The sequence below is a fragment of the Diadema antillarum genome, unplaced genomic scaffold (genome assembly GCF_040938485.1).
Source record: "Diadema antillarum isolate AM-2024a unplaced genomic scaffold, OU_Dant_1.0 scf00000064, whole genome shotgun sequence".
Lineage (NCBI taxonomy): Eukaryota > Metazoa > Echinodermata > Echinoidea > Diadematoida > Diadematidae > Diadema > Diadema antillarum.
In genome coordinates, this window is record NW_027270953.1 from 1,719,096 (window position 1) to 1,742,025 (window position 22,930).

Sequence of the window (22,930 nt, forward strand, 5' to 3'; positions counted from 1 at the left end):
CTCTTCTTCTTTGCATAATTCCTCTTCTTTCCCTACTTTTCTCCCACAATTGTCTCCCTCTTTCTCTCCTGCTTCTACTTCTTCTTTTCATTTCCTTCATCTGCTTCTTTCGTTTCTTCAGCTTCTCCTTTTTCTTCTTCTTCTTCTTCCCCTGTGCTTCTTCTTTTTCTTCCTCCCCCCCCCCCCCCCGCCATACTTCAAACATGACTAGCCAGTGTTGACTGACTGATAGGCATCACCGATGCATATCTCTCAAGCGTCACATGATCATCATTACCTCTCTGTCACATGATCACCATCATCTTCCTGTAAACACGATCAGGTGATCATTCAACCCATGCCTCCAGGGAGGAGGAAACCATTACATAGGGGTCTTCTCTTCGCTCCTTGGCGATCTTTAGATCTGCAACATGAACACCAAGATGACGCCTCCTCCTGGGTTGGACTATGGAAACAGCTGTTTCACGTATGTGCAGAATGCCATTTTTTGCCGATAGCGTCGTCTCAGCGTTTGCGTCGCAGATCTGAAACTCGCTTTTATCTACAGTCACCAATGCTTACAGGGGAATAAAATCTCCCAAACATGAATTGAGTGTATACAGCAATTTAGTAGAACACATCAGCAAAGTTTGACGAAAATCAGCCATTGCTGAATGAGAAGATCAACAAATCCTGAGCTTGAGTTCTGCAAGTCTTCCTTCACTCACAACAGTCTCCATGCCTGGCAAAGATTCTTCATTTTGAGGGCTGCATGGCTGCACTCTGATGAGTATTTATTGGATTGTCTTGCCTTTGGAGATGATTTCAACACAACTAGATTCTATTCTCTACAAAGAATTAATTAAAAATAAATCATCTAGTTCAATCAGTGTTTCATTCTGCACAGGCAGTCAAAGTACATATCACATTTTAGGAATGTTGCCTTGGTTAGTCCTTTTAAAATAGAGTTCCCGTTCATCCCAATCTTAAACTTTGGTGCCTGTATGGTACTGGAAGCATCTTCATTTCATTCCCTGGATGTGCACTCTCATTTTGTCGGTTGAGTAAGATAAAGGGCGTTAAGGTTCCCATAGTCAATGGCGTTAGTGGCAACTCAACATCCTTATCTTTCTTTCTCAACCGATGATTTACACTCTACATCCAAATTGCAATCAGAAAATGAAACAATTTGACAGTATGAGAATAATCCAGGTCATGAATCATCACGAGCAGGAAGTTTTCATTGTGGTCTTTCACTATGAATGAAGGTGACTTTCACCAGATATTGTTTGAAGTTTGATGATGATCTTGCCAAGCTGTACATGTCCAATGTAAGTTCTGCATGTACAGACTATGTGAACACTACTGCAAAAATCAGGATAGTGAATCAAATTATCTAATATACATTGTACTAATAATTAACAGTCCATTTTAATGTCCTATTTTATGACAGCAAAACAACTGCCAGGAAATATGCCTCTTTGAAGAAGTAATCAGCACAGAAAAAAACAATTTTTGATTCTGGATACATGGGATATGGCCAAGAATGCCACTTGACGAGATGATGACCATAATTCTAGTTCCATGATGAAGTGATGGCTACAAATCAATATCAAAATTCATGCAAACTTGCTAAAGTCACTTGTTACTTGAAGTCGCATTCAGTTTTCCATTAGAAGAAAACTGCAGGGGTTTAAACATCAGCTTCATGACAGAGCTACTAAAAAGTCTGTGCTGTGCTCTGATTTGATTTTCAATTTTCCCACTAAGTTAAAGTCCTGAGCTTATTTATCCAAGCTTGAGTGTGCGCTAACTTTGATAGCTTGTTGGTATCATCAGTTTAATTCCAGAAGCTCCTGGCTAGCTGACTAGTCTTCACTGAGAGCCATGCTTCTTGTATGGGTTCACATCTGTGTGCTTTTGCCTAGCTGCTCCCATCCTTCCATCTCCACATTTTTCTTTCCATCTCTTCCTCTGCCCTTTTTTTTTCTCCCTCTCTCTGTCTCCCCGCCCCCATTTCTTTTTCTTTATCTTCCTCTCCCTCCCTCTCTTTCTTAAAGTGTACAAATACCATGAGTATTATGTTTTGCTATTTTTGTAGAACATACAGTGTACTTGAGACATGCCGTCTGCAAAATAATTAGATTTTTTTTGTCACTCCAATTTTTATCTATTGTGCTTTAAATGTAACTTTTAAAGCATGGATACAAAATAAAAAGCAACTTGAAATAGACTAGTTGATAAACCTTGCAATCAAACAATTGAAGGGGTCGGTGCAATATAGTGATAACCCACACAATAGTCATTTTGAGATAATCGCTGTTGAATGTTTGGAAAGTCCATACATTGTACATTAATAAAACATGAATGCTTGCATTTTTACAATCTTATTGGTTGAATTCTAATATGATATTTTCACGGATGTTAGAGTGAAGGATAAGGATTATGAAAATGCATGTAACTCAATTTTTACAGAAGTGTGGGTTAGCACTATATTGCACCGACCCCTTCAATTGTGCTATTGATATTTTCTTTTTTTTTAAACAATAGTCATATGCAATGCACACACTTAATCAGCTGACCAATCGACATAAAATCTTGATATCATTCGTAGAAACATATGTGTATAGCTAGAACGCGCACACATCAGTACCAGCGCTTATGGAGCAGAAGTTTAACGCACAAAGCACAAGTGCCAAATTGTTAGATAGATATGATCTGATTTGTCAAAAATGTATACTTTCAGGGGCTATCACAGGTGAATTATGGCTGTTTTTGTGTATTCTACCTGTACATACATTTGATTTCCAGGGTATTGGAGCACTTTGATATCTCTGTTTCTTTCTTTCTTCATCACCTTCTTCTTTTCCATCTTACATCCTCTCCTTCCCTAACCTTCCATCTCTCTATCCCCCATCCTCTCTCTCCCTCTCCATCTCTCGCTCTTTCTTTATACATCTTTTCCTCTTTCCCTCTCTCCATCATCTCTCTCCCTTTCTCTCTCTTTCTTTCTCTAAATCTGTCCAGCTGTGCAGAGCCTATGAGAGGTGTGGGAGAATAGCTCAGTTTTGCGTACGTGCTTTTTTTTTCTCACACTCTCTTTTCGCCCTCCCTAATTTTTTTTTTCTGCTCCAGCTCCCCAAAGAGCCCGAGATTAAATTATCCCGCTCAATCATTCTTAGGCCGGGGTGCGATGTTTATTCAAGAATTCTGCAACAGTCTCTCCGCACTGGACCCAGATGCAGAGTTGGCTATAGAGCCACATATCTCTACTCCCTCCCCCCTCCCCCCCCCCCCCCCCCCCCCAAGATAAGACAGGAAAGGAAAAGGGGAATTATTCACCATGTGGTAGACCGGGCAGTCCACTTGGCATTTCTACTGCAGATATGAAAACACCATAGAGAAAGAAGGAGTGGGTATATACAGAAACCCAGACACACCAACACAGTTAAAGAAAAAAGAAAAATTGGGTTGTGGATCAAGATCTAATCTCTAAGAATATACTTTCTTGGACAATGCCGTAAAATCAGAAACATTCATGCACGAAATTTTTGTAAATTGGAGCCAACGGCTTTTTTCAAGGCATAAAACTTTTGCAAAGTGCCGTTGGCATTCAATGCATTGTGCAGAAAAAAGACAAAAAAATCACTTGCATTTTGCTTCCAGGAATCTTGCCTCCTCGTGAAATTTGTAAAAGTTTTATGCACGCACAAAATGTTTTGTTTCACAGTAATAAATAATGGATGCCATGCTGTAATATTGGAAGTTGCAGAATGAAAATTGCATAATGTTCCATTTTGTTCCCACAGACAAATTAGAATAAAGAAAAAGTCTTAATTCCTACCTACAGAATTTATTGCATTATGCACCATATTAAAACAGAACTCATTAGGAGGTTGAGACAATAGTAACGTTCGGCTTTGTAAACACAGACATTACAGCAATTACGAGGAGGTGGTATCATACATGTATAGGAAGAGAAAGAGAGATTAATATAAATGATAGAGAATAAAAGATGCAGTCAGTGGTACGGATGTAGATGAAGAGAAAGGCAGGGAAAGGTAGGAAGAAATATGGAGACAGAGTATAAACAGTGACAGAGAGAAACGAACAGATAGACAAACAGACAGAAAGATAAACAGGACAAAGACATTGTGAGAGATACACAAAGACAGATGGAGATAGGACAAAACAGATAAAAACATTCTTATTTACCCCCTTCCATCTTGTTCTGCCTCCTCTCTCTCTCACACATGCCTATTTTCCTTATTTCTATTTATTACTTCCTTTTTCCTTCAATGCGCATAGAGACATTAATCTATTTTGTGATATGCGCCATATAAATATGGTTTATTATTATTATTATTATTTACCCCCTTAAACACTTCATGTATAAGGGGTATAATGAGATGAAGAAAGATGGAGACAGAATGTGTAATTCTATACAAAACTGAGAGACAAAAGGGAAGACAGACAAAAACACAGAAAGAGAGACAAAAAGACAGATACGACAAAGACATTGTACGAGATACACAAGGACAGAGGGAGACAGGTCAAAGAAATGAAAAAGGAGAAAGGGGGAGGTCAACATAGTGCCTCCAAAAATGTCAGAGAAACAGGGACATGCATACACAGAAAGACAGACACACACAGACAGAGACTGGTCAAAGCGGACAAAAAAAAAATGAAAGAAAGGGAAAAAAAAGGGAGAAAGAAATGGTAAAGATAGATGCAGGCAGAAATATGACATCTCTACAGGCATATACTGAGACACAAACGGTCAGAAAAAGACCAGCAGAAACAAAAAATGGAGGCATACGAGCATCGGTTGAGGCAATGACACATACAGAGGGAAAGAGATAGACAGACAGACAGACAGACAGAGATACAGACAGAGGGAGAAAGAGAGAGAGAGGGACTGATATGAGATATGCAGAAAAAAAAATGAAAACAAAAACAGAAGTGCAATAATGAAGAAGAGAGGATGGAGAACGAAAGAAAGAGAGAGAGAGAGAGAACGAAGAGGCCTGGAAAAGATACATAGCTAATGCTGGACAATGACACGGCAAGTAACAAGGATGGGGTGGGGGGGTGGAGGTGGGGGTGCATAAGAGAGAGAGAAGAGGCATGACGGCCGGAAGAAGGATTTCCTCTCTACAAGCAAACAGTATGTCATTTTCTTGGGAGTCGACACTCTGAGTGTCACTGGCTGGACAAGTTCACACGCATCCAATAATTCGCCGAATCAGAAGGGGGTCTCTTCATTCCATCGTGAATGAGGCAAGTAAATTGTGTCTGAACGTTTTCATCCGATACAACATACAGCTTTGACTGTTTCATTATCATTCTTATGAGAAATGATTTTTCTTTCTTGGGGGGGGGGAACAAAACAACTCTGAAATATTCTTACCGACAAGGGCTGACAACATTCACAAATCAAAATCATGGAAGTTCCATGACGTATTCATGGCGACGTTTTTATGTTACGTGCATTACCAACAGGCAAAGAACTATTACCAATTTCAGGGAGACTTTGTATATCATGGTCACTACAAACAAATTTATCTCATTCTTTTTGTGGGAGCCTTCCGTAAAATCAGGAAAACCTCACAGCCCTGATTTAAGTTTTAACTCTCCCTCAAGAAATGCTGTGACTGCAGGAAGTTCCAAATTTGCTGCACCCAAATCAAAGCCACAGCAAAAGTTGATAAAACAAGCAGATAAATAACTTGAAGATAGTGCTGATATTCGCAATTTATATATAATAATCTTCATAGAAGTTCAGTTGCTTCTGCATGTGTCAGCTGAGTAGAAACACAAATTGTGCCATTTGAAAGATTGCTTTTTACCTTATCTGATGCCACTGAGGCTGAAAGCTACAGCACACAAAGAATATTTTCAGCATTATTATAATATTTGATGGTACTCTCACATCCTTGTCCATCCAAATCACGGGAAAAGTGAGGTCGCTGTTTCTGAATGAACAAGAAGACGTGACGTGAGTGTGCAAATAGCTCTGGACCCAGCGTAACGCAGTGCACGAGACCCATCACCGAACAAGAATGAATTATGGAACCTTTTTTGTGTGTGAGTCTTATTGCGTGTGTGTGTCTATCAGTCTGTCCGTCTGTTTATCTCTATCAGTGTGCATTTACATGTGTCTGTCCATGTGCGTGTGTGTGTGTGTGTGTGTGTTTGTCTAAAGTATGATATTTATCATCTATATAAGGGGAGGAACTGGTAATATTTCATTCAATGGCAATCTTATTGCATAAAGCTTGTTTCAATAATGCTATTGATTGCATTTTGTTGTGTACATTCAAGATGAATGGTATGCACATATGGAATGCTTTTCAGGGCATTATTGAAAATAATGCCCCGACGGATCTCAACTCGGTGCTATGACCCGGGGAACTTGCTGGGAAGGTCATAGCATGAAGTTGAGTTCCCGAGATCCCACTTGTGTTACAGGGGGCAATATTTTGGCATGTTGTTTAACTTTATTAGTGTCTGCTGATCTGTAAAATTCATGAGAAATAAAACCATCACAAAATATTCAACGAATGCCATACAATGGATGGAAAGTCTAGAATGAAGATACACAGTTCTTTTATCTCACGGCAGAAAAGCTGTGTAATATACCATGCATATAGTATATTGATATCATAATGGAAAGGTCAGCTCACATGATATTTTACTCATGACCACTACATAATATCAGCTTGATTACTCACTTCAAAGTGGAACACTTCATCAAAGTGCGGGTTCGTCGATTTCCTCTTCACTTTTGTCCTCTTCGTTTCTAACCTAGACAAGAGAATTCAAGAAAGAGAGGGGAAAAAAATATGACACAGCAAAAATTATCATAGCACAACCTCACAAATTTTTGAGTCTCACAAACATGTTCAACAATACTGGTGCATCCTGCAATTAGGGATATCGATGTGTCTGTCTTTCCACGTAGGATGTGCCCCCCTTCCTTTTCGTTTCCTGCGATAGAGTGCATTTACAGCCCAACTGAAATGACTCACGGAATGGGGAGAAAAAAAAACTCTACTGAATGTTTTGCCAGGGAGGTCTCAACTCACACCAGTTTTCTTTACTTGCTCTGTTTCTTTCATCTTTGCCTATGGCTGATCGGTTATCCTTTGTTTCATAATTTCTTCTTCATCTTTCTATTTTTTTCTTTTTTCGGTGGGGGGAAAGGGGACTGCATCGATAGGGGCAAAATGAGCAGGTGCCTTCACAGGTTCATGTTACGCATGACTTAATATCCCCCTTGCAAGATGAGTCATTTTAAAGAGATAGATTTGACATAAAAGAAGCTTTTGTAAAATCTACAATTAAACAATACATTCAATGATGGACGAGCAGAAAACAGAAAATAAATAAAACAATTTGTATACGCTTAATTTTATAAGGAATAATAAAAACATGATAAATATATTACAAGAGGATGCAATTACCAAAATATAGTTTCCGGCACTTGATGAGTTATGCCATTCTCTTTAAAGGGATCGTAAAGTTTTGGTTGAGCCTTAACATCAGGTTTTTATCATTTTTTGGTGAGATAGTGAGAAACCTCTTAGGAAATATGAAAGAGCATGTAATTCCAAGAGGGATTCAATGTTTATTTGATGAAAATTGGTTTGGAAATGGCCGAGATATCCAAAACAGAGCGATCCTAATGAAGTGTGGAACCCACATTTTATTATGATCATTTTGTTTTACTTTGTTTTAGGATGTTTCAGCTATTCCAAACCCGATTTTTATCATATAAACTTTTCTGAGAATTACAAGAATTAAATGACAAACATAACAAAAACCAGCAGAGGCCTGAGAAAGACCTCAACGTAAACTTCTCTGGCTTTTGGTATGCCAGTAAAATATTTTCATAATGATTATGCCCTGTACCCTTTTTTCTTGTTTGTTTGTTTGTTTGTTTTTGCCTGGGCTTGCGTTCTCTTCGCATACTTGCTGTCTCAATTGTTGCTCTCCGACAGAGTCAGGAAGAAAAGCAAGAAGGAATTTAAAGAGCAAATTTCAACAGAAATGTACCGTGTGGTAACCGGACGTGTCACAACTTGGCAGCCTAGTTGCAAGGAAAAGCTACACGTACGGAGAAACTGTAACGGAAGAGGACCTGGGATTTACATTCATGTACACACATAGGAGGAAATCCTATTTGGGCGATCGTTTTTCAGTCATAATCGCGAACTCACGCGTCACTCCACATTCCGATGTCAATTACCGACCTTTCACGAATTCGCATGCACTTCTGTATCCCTCGAAGTACAGGTATGATATCTCATGAAGATGCTTACACTTTCTGCCAGCACTTAAGCATTCATAGCATCCAAAAGAACCAACATCTACCCCACCCATCTATCTATTCCAATCTTTCTATCTATCTATCAATCTATCTATCCATCTATCCATATCTATCTATCTATATCTACCCATCTATCCATATTTATTTTTCTATTTCTCTATCTATACCTATTTATCTATATTCATCTATCTATCTACCTCCATCTTTCTGATTTATCTATCTTTCTATCTATATGTATTATGAAGAGTTTGACTGCAAAATGAGTTAACTCCATACATGTCAGTTTTAGATATTGTGATTAAACCTGCTTAAAAACAAAGAAAATAATATGAAAATATGGGATCATTTAATCATAACTTCAAGATTATTTATTAATATGCTACAGGTGACCTGTTTAATATTGGAAAGGTTTTATTTTGTTCTATCTCATGATGGACTAACTGTAAAATGTTAGCAAACGGCGCTTAATCCATTTTGCCATCAAACTCTTCATATCCAACATGTTATCTAGTACACTACTACCAGTACATTCTACGGGACAGGCAAGAACTTTCGAAAAAGCGCTGCCCCGTCACTGGATACGTTTCACGTGTACACACTACACGTGCACCACTACTTGCCCCCTGGGGCGATATTCTTCTAACGATCTTGAACAAGTGGTGCGTGCATATTGATACATCCCGAAGCGAATGTGAACGGTCAATGCCATAACAGTGAGATTCCACAGAACATGTTCGAGTTGATTCTAGTGGGTACTCTGTGAAGTGAAACGAAGCACACTGGCATGCAAATGTTTCATCAAAATCAATCAGACATGGAAAAAAAAATTAATTCAACAAATTTAATTCTTTCACAAAACAATACTATAAGTCAAAATGAGACCAAAGCAGACCAGGTGAGTTGATAAATATTTCTCTCTTTGAAGATAGTCATAAAATAAAGTGGCAACTTTTTTTACCAATGATTTTTTTTTTTTTTCTACAGCACTGGGCCAATGATGGTGATCATTGATTGTTTGTGACATAGCAAATGAAGTTATTATGGAACAAACTTGATATGTCCAAAAATATTTGAGTTTATAATTTTTGTAATACATGTACTATTCAGTCAAACACGAAAGTTCATGAAATATTTGACATTTACATTGTATAGTGCTAAACTTAATTATGCATATCATATGCCGTCATTTTGAATTCCATTGAAATATCTGAAAGCTGGTTAATCATAAAGGGAATGCATGATTTCCCTGTGTCTATTGACAGTGAACACTATTGGTGTTTCACACATGTTGCTGTACTCTGATTAGAAGTAGAAAATCTCTAGTGCCATAAAGACATTACCTTCAGGTATGAATAGATTTCAGAGGGCAAATACAAAGTACCTATGAGCCATACATATCACATTATCACACTGTGCCATTAGCTTTTATAAAATGCAACAATCAAAATCTCATGAGAAGATATCAAGTAAATTCAAATAATTAAAAAGCACAAAAAAAAACGTGTTATCTGGGTTTGGACAAGCAGTGTGTACAATGCTGCATTCAGAAAGCAGCAATCACAGCAGAATTTAGTGTGAATTTTTATAAGACCAACACAGCCGAAAGCAGTGACCTGACTGAATCCTGCAAACCAATTTGAAGGACAAGTTCACCTTCATAGACATGTGGGTTGAGTGAATGCGACAATATCAGTAGTACACATCAGTGAGAGTTTGAGGAAAATTGGACAATCCGATCAAAAGTTATGAATTTTTAAAGTTTCTGCTCACTCAAGGCCGGATGAGGAGACTACTATGGCTTGTGATGTCACATGAGTACAACGATATAAAGAAAGATTAAAGAAAATTCACCATATTTTCACTTTTCTCCCATAACAAAAGAATACTTGACTTCTCTCTTTCAGAAGGCATGCGGAATAATATTACACTTAACATATGTCAGTAACAAGTCAAAAAAATGTGCACTTTATTCAGAAAGTTAAGTTTTGTGAAATTCTCTTTTTATTTTCTTTATATGGTTGTACGCATATGACATCATACAGTGTAGTAGTCTTCTCATCCAGCAGTGACTGTGCACATACTTTAAAAATTCGTAACTTTTGAATGGATTGCTCGATTTCCCCCAAACTTTCACTGATGTGTTCAACTAATATTGTTGCATTCATTCAATCCCTTTGTATATGAAGGTGAACTTGTCCTTTAAGATTGGCAAGAAACTGTGTGTTTGGAGATCCGTATCTCACAATCACTTGTATAATGTCTCGATAGCAAACTTGAAGCAAGTTTCTCCAAGGCACATTTCTAAAATTATACTTGGCCAAGTGTAGTCTGGGGGTGCTTTTCCAGTCAAGTTTCAATAAATTCCTACAGGTTGTTTAATGGATTCTTAAGTTCAAAACAGAATTGAGGAGAGTTTCAAATGTTCATACTCTCTCACATAAGTGTACTGAGAGCTGAACATTTGATTGGTATGCCATAAAATTTGTGATAAAGCTTGGGCATGGACTGCAGTGGGCAGCAAGTGGTGGAGGAGGAGACTTAGTTGAGAGTCTGAAATCGTTATCATTCTCAGAGGGGTGATTCTAAACAAGTTCTTTGGCAAATCTGAAACCCCACTTGAAAATATTTACTCAACCTCTCGTTACGACAATGCAGTATATTTGCTCTCTTTAGATGCTGTACATATGAAACTACCATTAAAGAGCTGATGAAATTGCATTACAACATCAGAGTATATATGCATGATCTACAGTATAATGATAAAGTGTCATTATGGTGTACAAAATACATATATTTGTCTTTCCTGTGTTTCATTATTTCTAATATCAATCATCAGAGTAATTGCTCAATGAAGAACTGTGCGAGATCTGTTGTATCTTTACCTATTATACTCTGTACAAATGACTAATATATCATCCCCACAGTAGTTTTTCCTTTCTGTGTTTTTTTCTACCTACAGTTCAAGAGTTCAGGCATTCCTTTGAGTAAAGTTATCAAGCCACAGGAACGTGATTTCAGGCACGACTCTCTTCTCTATTGTCTGATCTTTTCTTTTTCTGTTCTCTCTTTAATATCATTTATTAAACTGTAACTGATAGATAATACTGATGTTCTTGCTGACTTGATTAAAGGTTACTATGGTTATTCCACAAGGAAAGACGGGAGGTTGATAACATCATTTTTGGGAAGATGGGAGAATAGCAATCTGATAAGTGTCAAATGAGTCATAATTGATCGCTTGGCATGGCTGATATCCGGTAATTCTGCTCGTGCCCTCCAGCGATCGCCGCCGTTTAAAAGGTGGATGCTCCCGCATGGCCAGGGAATATGATTTCACTTCCAATGAAGAGGGCTAGTACAGAAGATCCGAAAAGCAAATCATGTCTTAGTAAGCATACCCTTTCATTCTTTGTCTTCTTTACAACAAATCTCTGGCACTGGTGAAATGTATCAGCTCCAGTTCTTTGGTGTGAGATAGAAATATACAATTCTACCACATACTTATATTCATGTCAGTGTTTTGGCTTTATTGGTCTGGGTTTTGTTTTTGTTTGATAGGTGAAATGTGTCAGCTTTAATATTTGAGTAAGACGTAAAAACTAGGCCACACAGAGTAAAATTCTACTCAGAATAAGAGTTCGTACACATCCACAGAACATCGGTATTTGGATTTGTTTGTTTGTTTGTTTGTTTGATTGTTGGTTGGTTTTTGTGATACGTAGCCTTCAGTAAGTTCTAATGCATGCATACAAACGTACCATTCACTCTGGCTGGTCCTCTACTACTAATAGTTTGGAATTCACAACAATCAGGACAAAAACAATAATGCTTCATGACAGATTTTAAAGTGTTTTTTGAATGAAATACCTTTGAGGCGAGGGAGGCTTAATAAACCCTGTTTGTGTGATCACAGGTCCCATTTCCCTGGATGTGTCATTTGGCTATCATTCCTCTCAAAGCTTTTCTTTTATTTTCTACATTTACTCTGCAAAAGTCATCATTTCAGTAACAATCTTCGCTTTACATGTTTTTTGCATCTTTTCTCTCGCATTTTTCTTCTTACATTTTCTACATTAAACTCTGCAAAAGTCTTCATTTCAGTGACAATCTTTCGAACAAAATCACTAACGGCATTGCATAGCTGCCAGAAGAGGAAGATGTTTACCTTTAAGTTACAGATTTCCTTGTTTAAATACTCCCAAGGTTCAACTCGATACCATGTTAACAGCAAGCCAGTGGTTTCCATTCCTGCTTCTTCATAACATTTTGATGCATACAGGCCTTGGTAATGTGACACATATTTTAAAGAAGTTATCAATTGTGTGAGCATGTGTGTGTGTGCGTCTGTCTGTCTGTCTGTTCGTGTGTCTGCGTATGTGTCTCTGTATACCAAATTTTTATACAGCAAGTCTTACTGTGAAACCCAAAATCTTAATGTGCATTCTAATTTCACAAATTTCACGAGAGCCAAGATTCTGGAAATTAAAATGCATGCAAATATCCTTGTAAACAGATTCATTGAATACAAGTGACAATTCACAAAAATTTCATACTTTGAATATTTCTGGTTTTACTGTATTTGTAGGAAATATGGATGCACTTTTGTGAATAGAACGAAACAATTGATAAAGTGTTCATTGATTCCTAGATTCATACAATCGGATGCCTAAGTGATACCAATATATAAAAGAATAAATTCACCCCCCCAAAAAAAAGAAAAAGAAAAAGAAAAGAAATACGACTGCACATTGATCTACTTGCATTCTAGCAGGATCTGAAAGGAAAAAGCTGGTCACGAAGTGAAACAAGAATGCAGAGAGGAACACACATCAACTGAGCTTGAGCTCATCTCGGTATACAATCGTACATATAGAACCCGGCAGCGCGACAACCTACAATGATACTTTGTACCCGCACTATGTGCTTGGATGGCCTATGTGTGCGTGTGAACGAGAGTGGATATTTTTAGGTCGGCTTTCATTTCCCACGACGGGGAAGTGAAAAGGATGCAGCACGAAAACAGGAAGCTCTTTTCCTTTTACTCTTGATGAATGTTATCTTTCCGCAGCGAAGTTCCAGAATCGAAAGGTAGAAGTCCCGCATTGCTTTCTTCTGAGTGCACTGTATATTACAAAAACTGTTCTGAGCAGATCGCGAAGTCGGCGGCTCATGGTCACAGCATATCTTATGTTACAAAGTGAAGTTACTTGTGTAGGGGAATCAGATTTGAAATTTACAGCAACTTTAAAACCTCAAATTCCATCATGACTGTGGTTGTGATTGTGATTGCAATGGTAATCATGATTGTGATTGTGATTGGATTGCAATCACATTGGCAATTGTGATTATACTACTTACAAGTGTACATTTCACGACTGCGATTGCGACAGTGATTGCGACTGTGATTGTGATTGGGATTGTGTGTGATGATGATTGTGACTGTAACTGCCAATGTACAAAATGTAGTTCAGATTGTGATAATGTTTGTGATAATGGCTATCGTTAATTAATACTATCTCTACTTTCATTATAATTACAATTACCACCGCCGTGACTGCAATCATTTTCCTATTACTACTATCAATATCATAATCAAGATAACTATCATTGGGCATTACATATCGAAAATAGAATATTCTGGCAGATAACAATCCACACATTCTTTGGAAACAAAGTGTCATTATGAAAAGTGGCAATTTGACACCTAATCCTCTTACATGTATGATTCAATCTGCAACTTCCTGTTTAAACAACATATCATATTGAAAGCACATCAAATTTCAGTTGAGATTTAAATAAGCGATTGTCTTCTCACTTCTCGCCAACCTCTCTCAAGCACATTTGTGCTTTGGTCTAACTAACTGGAGGAGATGTCTTATCCTTAGAAACTGTTTGTTGCTTGTTTGGAATTTTTCGGTCAGTTTTTGTGCTTAGCGTGTCCTTGATCCAACATCTTTCATTCCCTTGTTTAATCTTTTTTGAAACCCTATCCCACAAGATACAAAGCATCTCTTTACAGAAGAAATCCACTCCAATATTTGTGTAAATTTCAAAAGAAATAGAAAAAAATACCTGCAGAACTGTGCAAAAACGATCAAAATCTGATAAGAAATGACGAAGTTATAACATTCTGAAATTTCAATTTTTTTTCAGAAAACATTTCTTGACCAGTCGTTATGAATATTCAAATCTGCAGCAAGTTGAGGATGTCATGCTCTCACAATTTCTTATTCATTTCTTGTGAAGAAGTGACAAAAATCTCTATTTCAGCTACATACAAGTATTAATTTAAAACTTGCCCAAAATAAAAAAGAAATGTCAACTATGACATATTTTGGTATGAGAATATGCTTTTACCTGTATTAGCTATAAATAACAATTTTTTCTGAATTTCATAAATACAGTAACATACATGAAAAATTGTGAGGGCATGACATCATCAACTCACTCATTTGAATATTTATAGGGACTGATCAAGAAACGTTTTCCAAAAAAATTCAAATGTCAAAATGTCATATCTTCCTCATTTCTTATCCAACTTTTGTCATTTTTGGAACACTCTGTTTGTTTTGGAGTTTATTTATTTTGGGGTAGATTTCATCTTCAGGCAAAAAGAAAGTCTTAGAGTATGGTAAGATTTTGTGAAAAGCTACAGCATACGTATACTTATGGATGGCAAACAACATCGCATACTAAAACAATGCCAAATCCTTCCTCAAACTTTGGCAGGAATGGAAAAAAAAACTGAAAAGGCAAAAAAAAAAAATTCATTCATTCAATGGCACTTGCCTGTTAATTGGTAACTTTTTGTTAACCGCATCAAAACAGCTATATTGTAGACAGTAAGCATGCAAAACTGTGTTGAAAAGCTCTTTCAAAGTGAGCATGGACACTCTCCTGGCTAGCAAAGTGACAAAACTTGAACTTTGTTCGCCCATTCCACTTTCTCTTTTCAAACTATTGTGCGGCAGAGCAGAAACAAAACACTGCATTCAAAAACATCTCTTGAATACAGTCATAAAACTTACAGATCAGGAAGCAAAGGTCAATCATTTTTCTATCATCATAACAAATCTAGAAAGTTCTCCTAGGAGGCAATGGATTATACAATCATATCAGGGTCCGATCCAAAAATCAAGGGAGCGCGACGGGACGGAATTTGAATGGGTTTTTTATTTAAAACAAAAAAAGTTGAAGTGTTAGCAGCCATTTATTACTACAAATGTGTTAAGCTTACATGAAGACATCACACTGCACTATGGACAAGATCAGCATCTGTTTTGTTTCCATGGCAACAACAAATTTTATCAGCGCGACGGGACGGACTGAAATAATCACTGGTTTTTGTGAAAAAACTTCAAAGGAGAATTAATTCAAAGTTAATGAGCAATACAGACCATGTCATGTGGTGTTTGTTTGTCAATGTTCCAAACATTACTTGCACAAATAGAGAAACATCTAGATCTAATAGATTTTATTTTTTAGGTAATTTTCTCAAAAGCTGTTGATGTCCGTCCCGTCGCGCGACGGGACGGACAAAATTGAACTATGTACAAAACGAATGGGAAATTCTAGAGAATCAGCTAATTTTCATCAAAATGTATCTAAACTTTGGAAAACACAGTTTTATAACATCTTAGTGTAGATTAAGCACACCAAGATTCAAACTACTAATGAGTGCTGAAAAATTTGATCAACAATTATTATCATAAGGCCATAAATTCTCATTTTACAAGAATTCTTACACTTTTGGTACGGTAATCCTTGATTTTCTTTCTCGAGGAAAATTACTTTTCATGAATGGTAATGTTGCAATGGCATTTCATTTGCCCAAAGATTGAATCTTTCCACCAAGTTTTGATCACCAATGCAAAGGCTGTCTTTAATGACGATCTTGGCAACTGTGGATACTCTTCATATTCTCTGCCATTTTTTTCCAATTTCCAGCGAGAAAAACAAAAATGTGCCTCTGAGTCTGATCCAAAAAATCAAGGGACAGCGATGAGACGGAATTTAAGAGAATTTTTTTTGCTCACAAAAAAAAAAAAAAAAAAACGTTAGCATGATAGCAGCCATATGTATCAATCTTGCATGAAAGTGCACTATAAACAAGGCAGACATTTGTTTTGTTTCCACGGAAACAACAAATTTTACTGGCATGATGGGACGGAATTGAAAAAATCAGGGTTTTTTTTAAACAAAATTCAAAGGAGAATTGTTTCAACGTTGATGAGCAAGACTTGCCATGCTATGTGGCATTGTTTGCTACCATTCCCTACATTACTTCAACAAAAGAGCTACTGTAGCATACAGATCTGATATATTATAGTTTTTAAGTAATTTCCTCGAAAGGTGTTGAATTCCATCCCATAGCGCAACGGGACGAAACGATATGCACTATGTACAAAACGAAAGGGAAATTTTCAACACTGACTAATTTTCATCAAAATGTGTTCAAGCCTGTGGTTGACACAGTTTTATAACATTTTAGTGTAGAGTACCAAGATTTAAACTACTGAGAAATGATGGAAAACTTCAGTAACAGTTATCACTATTGTAGTTAAAGATTTTCATTACACAAAAATCCTTGCACTTATGGTATAGTAATCCTTGATTATATTTTTCCCAGGAACATATTTGTTATTATTTTTTTTTATGAGTGAAAATGAGACTCATTACGTTGCACGTCATTTGCACAAGCTTTGATTCTACCTCCACGATTTGACTGACTGTGCTATAAAGTCTATACAAGTTTTCAGCAGCAACAACGCCACTCAGAGTAGTGGCAAATCATTTTGGGAAAGTAATTTTGAGATAATCTTAGTATCCAGATGCTGTGGTTTTTTTTTCAATTTCCATCCACAAGGGGTTGAGCATCATATATTAGGATCGCAGTTTTTGACAACCATGCTGTAGTTTTTCAGTTTTAAAACTTCATTTCTTTTTTGAGTTGCAGTAATATTGTTGACATTTAAAAAAATATATAAATTGTATTTTTAAACTTGTATGTCAGAAGTGTCTAAGAATTGAAACAGGTTTATGTATTTTTTAGATGAAGAATTTTGAATTGTCAATTCCCCATGTGCATTCCATCATGGGGATGCTCAAAATCAGTGTTTCAGTATTAAAATTCAAACAATTGTCTAAGAATGCTTTTTTTCCCCATTTTTCTCATAAACTTTTTGTGGCAATTTTTCTTCCCTATTTCTCAGACAGGGTAGGAATCTGCATGTTGATAAATATTAATCTCCATTTTAAAAAAAATACAGTTCGAACACATGGACAAGAGAATCGGGTTTATCTAATGCAGTATTGAAAACCAGAGTAGACTGTGCATTTGTAATTTACAATCATTTCTTTTTTATAAGATGTCTAAATGGGCATTGCCTTGCTAAAAATAAGTTTGTGAATTACATTATGGACAAAATGAAACAAAAAGTAAGCACAGATCTGAGTACATTACTCCAAACAGTAAAAGGCTATTCATGTACATGTAAAATGAATGCAGACTACAAATCAGCAGAACATCAAACTTTAAGGGAGAGTACAGTATTGGTTGAGATGAAGATTGAGCTTTTACATTGATACCTTCTTTTTTTTTCAAGATACTAAGAAACCACTATATGAAATAATACAGAGCATACAATTCTCAAACAAAGTAAAACAAATAATATCCATTGCCGAAAAAGGTGGAACCCACCTGGTTTTGTTTTACTTTGTTTTGCATATATCAGCCATTTCAAAACTAATTTTCATCAAATAAACTTTAAATCCTTCCAAGGGTTACATGCTGTTTTATAATTCATTAAAGGTTTCTCATTACCTCACAAAAATAGATGAAAACTTGATGCCCCATCATGACCAAAACTATACCATCTCTTTTATAACTTCAATCAACGTCACTAGTCAATCAGATCATGGGATGGGGGTAGAGATACATAATTTAAGAACTGAAGGGAAGATGAAGGATCCATAAAACCCCTTGACCACATACAATGGTTACTCTTTTCACAAGTTTGCCAATTACATTGTAGTCTTTTTATTTTGTTCAAGTTAGGGACACTCTTTTTCTAGCCCATTGTGGTATAAAAATTCCGTCCCGTCGCACCTACCATTGTTTACATGTGCAGTCCGTCCCGTCGCGCCTACCATTATGTACAGTCCGTCCCATCGCGCGACGGGACGGACATTATGTTGGATAATTATAATTTTCTTATGAATAGAGAATTATTTAATTTAGTGGCATGGATATAGAGCCCCACTAATTCATTGATACATTATGGAATATGAGTGACCAAACTCAAGTCTATCATACAGAAAAAATAATAATTTTGTGTCAAAGTACTGAAAAACATGTTTTTTCAAGAAAAAATGAAGATTTTGACCCAAAATTTAACTATAATGAGAAAAATAAATACCAGATATGAATTGCTCCTAGGGAGGGTACGCTATGATAAGAATTGATGTTTCCCCTACTTTTGTAGTTTTTGTGCAAATTACTTGAAAATGTACAGTCCGTCCCGTCGCGCAAAGAGGGCGCTTTTCATGTTTTATCGGTAATTTACGGGAAAGTCTGACGTCAAATACATTAGACACATACTTTTCTGAAAACTGCAGATTCTCAGCTTTTGTATGATATATAACATGAAATACAAGTATCAATATGAAAATTTAGCCCAAGTGAACACTATTTTTGGATCAGACCCTACACTATACGTGGTGTTTTTACTTTCACAAATTTTGCGGGTGGACTGATGTTCACAAAATTCACAACTTGAGAAGATATTGCCCCCCCCCCCCCCAACAGAAATGCAATATACTTGTACTTTGATTACATGGTCCAAAATCATATAACTTTTTTCTTCAAAGGGGTAAGAATTTCTTTCTATATTTCTGTTGCTGTGGTTCTCAATTGCAAGATTCAACTATGTACTGAATTGCAACTGGCTGATAAATTTAAAACAAAAAATGCCCTCATCAATGCAAATACAAAGTGTACAAACTGATTATTCAGTGTTCATAAGTGCACAGCCATTATACTGTACATATTCCAGTGGGCTTCCAACCTACAGGCATTGCCAGGATTCCACCTGATGGGTTGTGTGGTTTTGACTCCCAGCGAAGTATGTACATTGTATGCCTATGATTTTTATCACTATAACTCAAAAACTTTTATAACTATTAAACTCAGAACACTGAATAATCAGCATGTATCACATGTATTTATGTTGATGAAGGGCAAATTTGTCAATCATTTGCAATTTAAAAACAAGAAAAAACCTGATGTAAGAACTATTAATTTCAACACGCATTGAATTACCTTTAAAATCTCAATTTGCGAAATATGCTCACAAAATTTATGGTGTACTTTACTGTACCGTACCTCTTTCATCATTTCCCCTGCCCAAACTACCATCACAACCACAAAAAGAGAGACACAGAGAGAGACAGGAACATTATCAGCAAGCGCAAAATTGTTGGAAAATTCTAGATACATTGAATAAAACCCATCAGCACCATTCCAGCTCGGCAAATGGTTTCAGCTGATCCCTTAGCGAGAAAAAGAGTCCCTATTGTAAGGCAGACATTGATAGTACAGCACAGTTCTCCTTCCACTGGACCTCAGCGCAAGCCGCAATCAATTGCTACCGCCCTCGGCTCCCAAGCCGTCGGGCTAATGGTCCACGGGGGGCCTTCATTCCACCATCCATTAGACACCGTGCCGGGGAAATCATATTTCGACACAAGAGTCGCGGAAGTGCCGCGGGGAAGTCGATACCCTGCTCTCGCTCACACACTCGCTTTAATACAGTGGAACAGGAAATTGATTCCGGTTACAGCTGCACATCGATATGCCCCGATTAACTAAACCCGAGAAACTCACTGACCTACATATATGAGGTGTTGAGGAAATGCACACATACACCTTCTCATTCATGCTCTAACCTGCATACTTGCACTTTGAACGAAACACCAAAAACGTTGTCTTGAATGCCTACACATGTAAAACTGCTCAAGACTTTGTTAAAAAGTGAACATTTTTTTTCTTCCTTGCTCAGTGGCTTGTATTACTTCTCAAGTTTGCAAAGTCGATGCTACAAAGATTACACATTGCATATTAAATCATTAGGAAAACCAGGATAAACAGCAAGTTTATTACCATTACAGGATACAAGCTTTTAATAGTGGAATTTACAAACAGTTCCCTAAATTAGAGTGTAAGTTCTTGCATAAAAAGGTGTCAAATGCTGAATTTCATACATTTGTTTCCCATCATAGATATCTACAGTAAGCTGCACGCATACTTCTTAAGGCTAAGGGTTTAACAGGATGCGAATGTATAAAACTTGTCACAAATGTACACACTAGTAGAACATGTACACGTACATGTATGATGTACTGTATGCCTGGCTGTTTTAATGTGTATGTACACAGGTGGACCAGATTAATGGAGAACATTCTATGTGGTATAGATATAGTACATACAGGCTGACCAGATCAGTGGAGAATTTTCTAGGTGGTATATAATGTGGCTATGCAGTACATGCATGTAGCAGGAAATACATTATAACTCACTCAATCTAGAATGCTTTCACCCTTTCCAGAATTTTCTGGGAAGTGCTTACATATTTGGTTGAGTGAGGCACTGTCCCTGTAGCCCAATGTGATTGGTAGTTATTCTTGGCAATGATGTTTTGTACATAGATAGGCAGTGAGTCATCCAGGATTCCTGGAACTTGGACTGGCTAGTAGGTTGGAGAGAGTTATAGAATGTGCTAGAAGGGGGTGAATGGATAGTATATAAGCCAGAGAAATTCTGCAGTAGGCAGAGTACCCAACACCTCTGCTCTGAGAGTTACGTCACTTCTGGCTCTGAAGCGACTTGTTATAGTCACTCCTGTGTTACCTGCTGACCTGTTATGTTTGTGGAGATAAGGCCTGGGAGACATTTTGCCTGCAGATGATTAATTTGCCTACATTGGACAGAGACTCCATTTTTATGTCAATGGACATTGCTACGGCAAAGCTGTGGTGGGCTGGATTCTTAGCTGAACGTTATTAAGTGAATCATCATTCAACGCATCAACTGGACGTGGTCGTCACAACGTTTGGACTCTGCACATTTCGCCGTGGACATATATCGTGGATTTTACCCCGGATCTATACCGTGGACTATCGTAACCTGCGCCTCTGGAGTTACGTCAGAGGAATCATTCATCGGTGCGTCAAGGATCATTCGTCTGTGCATCGAACATCGTATTTGGACACTTTCAAAGGATTATTTAATACGTGTAAGTGATTCCACTATCGATTTATAACTGTTTCTATTGATCATTGTTGTATTGATGTGACGCCAATTACCAGTCTGTACCCACAATATCACTGTTAATAAACCGCCTGAACATCAGTTGATTGTTTTTTTTTTGTGCGATCATTCTCGGAGTGATTTTGGTCGTAACAAACTACACAGTATAACAGATATATGCACTATCTATAGCATAATAGTATTGGTTGGGCAATGATGAAGTTGTTGTAAACCTTATCCATAAAGACTAGAACATACTATTTTTCTGTTTTCATTTGTTTGTTTGCTTTTTGTGGGGGAATGGGAGGGGGGAACTGTGTAACAGTAAGAGACAGCCTGTTAAGTTTCAATTTCTCAAATAAAGTGGAATTTCTATCGAGCATACCTGTACTTTCCAATGATGGTTAAAGTAAATTGTGCTCAGAGTGTCCGCCATAACAACCTTCATTATGTAGGTTTTGAAATTTCCCTTTTCTGAAGCCAACACAGGTTGGTTTCACTGTTTATGTTACTTTTATGCAAATGTACTTGGGATTTTTTAACCATTGTCTTTGTTCGGTTCCGAGAATATCTCTGCTGTGTAGCGTAATGAGGTTGCCAAGCAACCTGTATGTAGTGGCCACCTGTCTATAGTGGTCATCTTTTTCGATTTCCCTGGAGTGGTCATTATGCGGAGGTTGGACTGTAGAATACACATACAAATACTAGTCCAAATATACCAATTGATATTAACACCATTTACAATATGGAGGATTTATAAAGGCATTTGTTCATTTTTTGTTCTTTTGATTTTGTTTTTACACATAACTTCTTATGAGGATGTCTGGGGAACTCACTTGCATCACAGGACATGTCTGTAATAGACTTGTGAAAATAAAAGATAAAACATGGCTAATAACCTTCACATAAACATCATAATCAAGAATTACAGACACTAGTTTTTCTTGTACATATTTGACTCAGCACAGAAACTCGGCATTCACAGGTCCTCCCCATCTATCAACGAAGGTAATGTTTCACACTCACCTGGACGCTGACGAGTAGTGGACGCTTGCATACGTGTCGCACTGACCGTTGACTATCGTCAGACCACTGCCCTCAATGACTCTGTGGATGGAGAGATGAGATAGCTTGAAACAGAATGTAGGACATGAACTGAACAGCTGCCAAATAGCACCAAAATATATCAAAATATTGTTTGATTTGTAGTTTCAAAGATAAAAGCTTTGCATTTTTATGTGTCAGTGGCTGACGAGTTATTACCCCCAAGTCAGAAGAATTCAGAAGATATTTCCCCCTTTCCCTACAAATCT

The 22,930-nt window shown here is 37.2% G+C and overlaps 1 protein-coding gene across 1 annotated transcript in view; it reads right to left on the minus strand.

Moving 5' to 3' along the window:
• The window catches only part of LOC139716377 (ras GTPase-activating protein 3-like), a 158,149-nt gene that overhangs the window by 72,923 nt on the left and 62,296 nt on the right, over positions 1–22,930 (minus strand). Inside the window, exons 5-6 of the mRNA XM_071627923.1 lie at positions 22,644–22,724; positions 6,714–6,786 (exon numbers count right to left, since the gene is read on the minus strand). Coding sequence (XP_071484024.1) covers positions 6,714–6,786; positions 22,644–22,724 — 154 coding nt within the window. The remainder of the gene's footprint in view (positions 1–6,713; positions 6,787–22,643; positions 22,725–22,930) is intronic.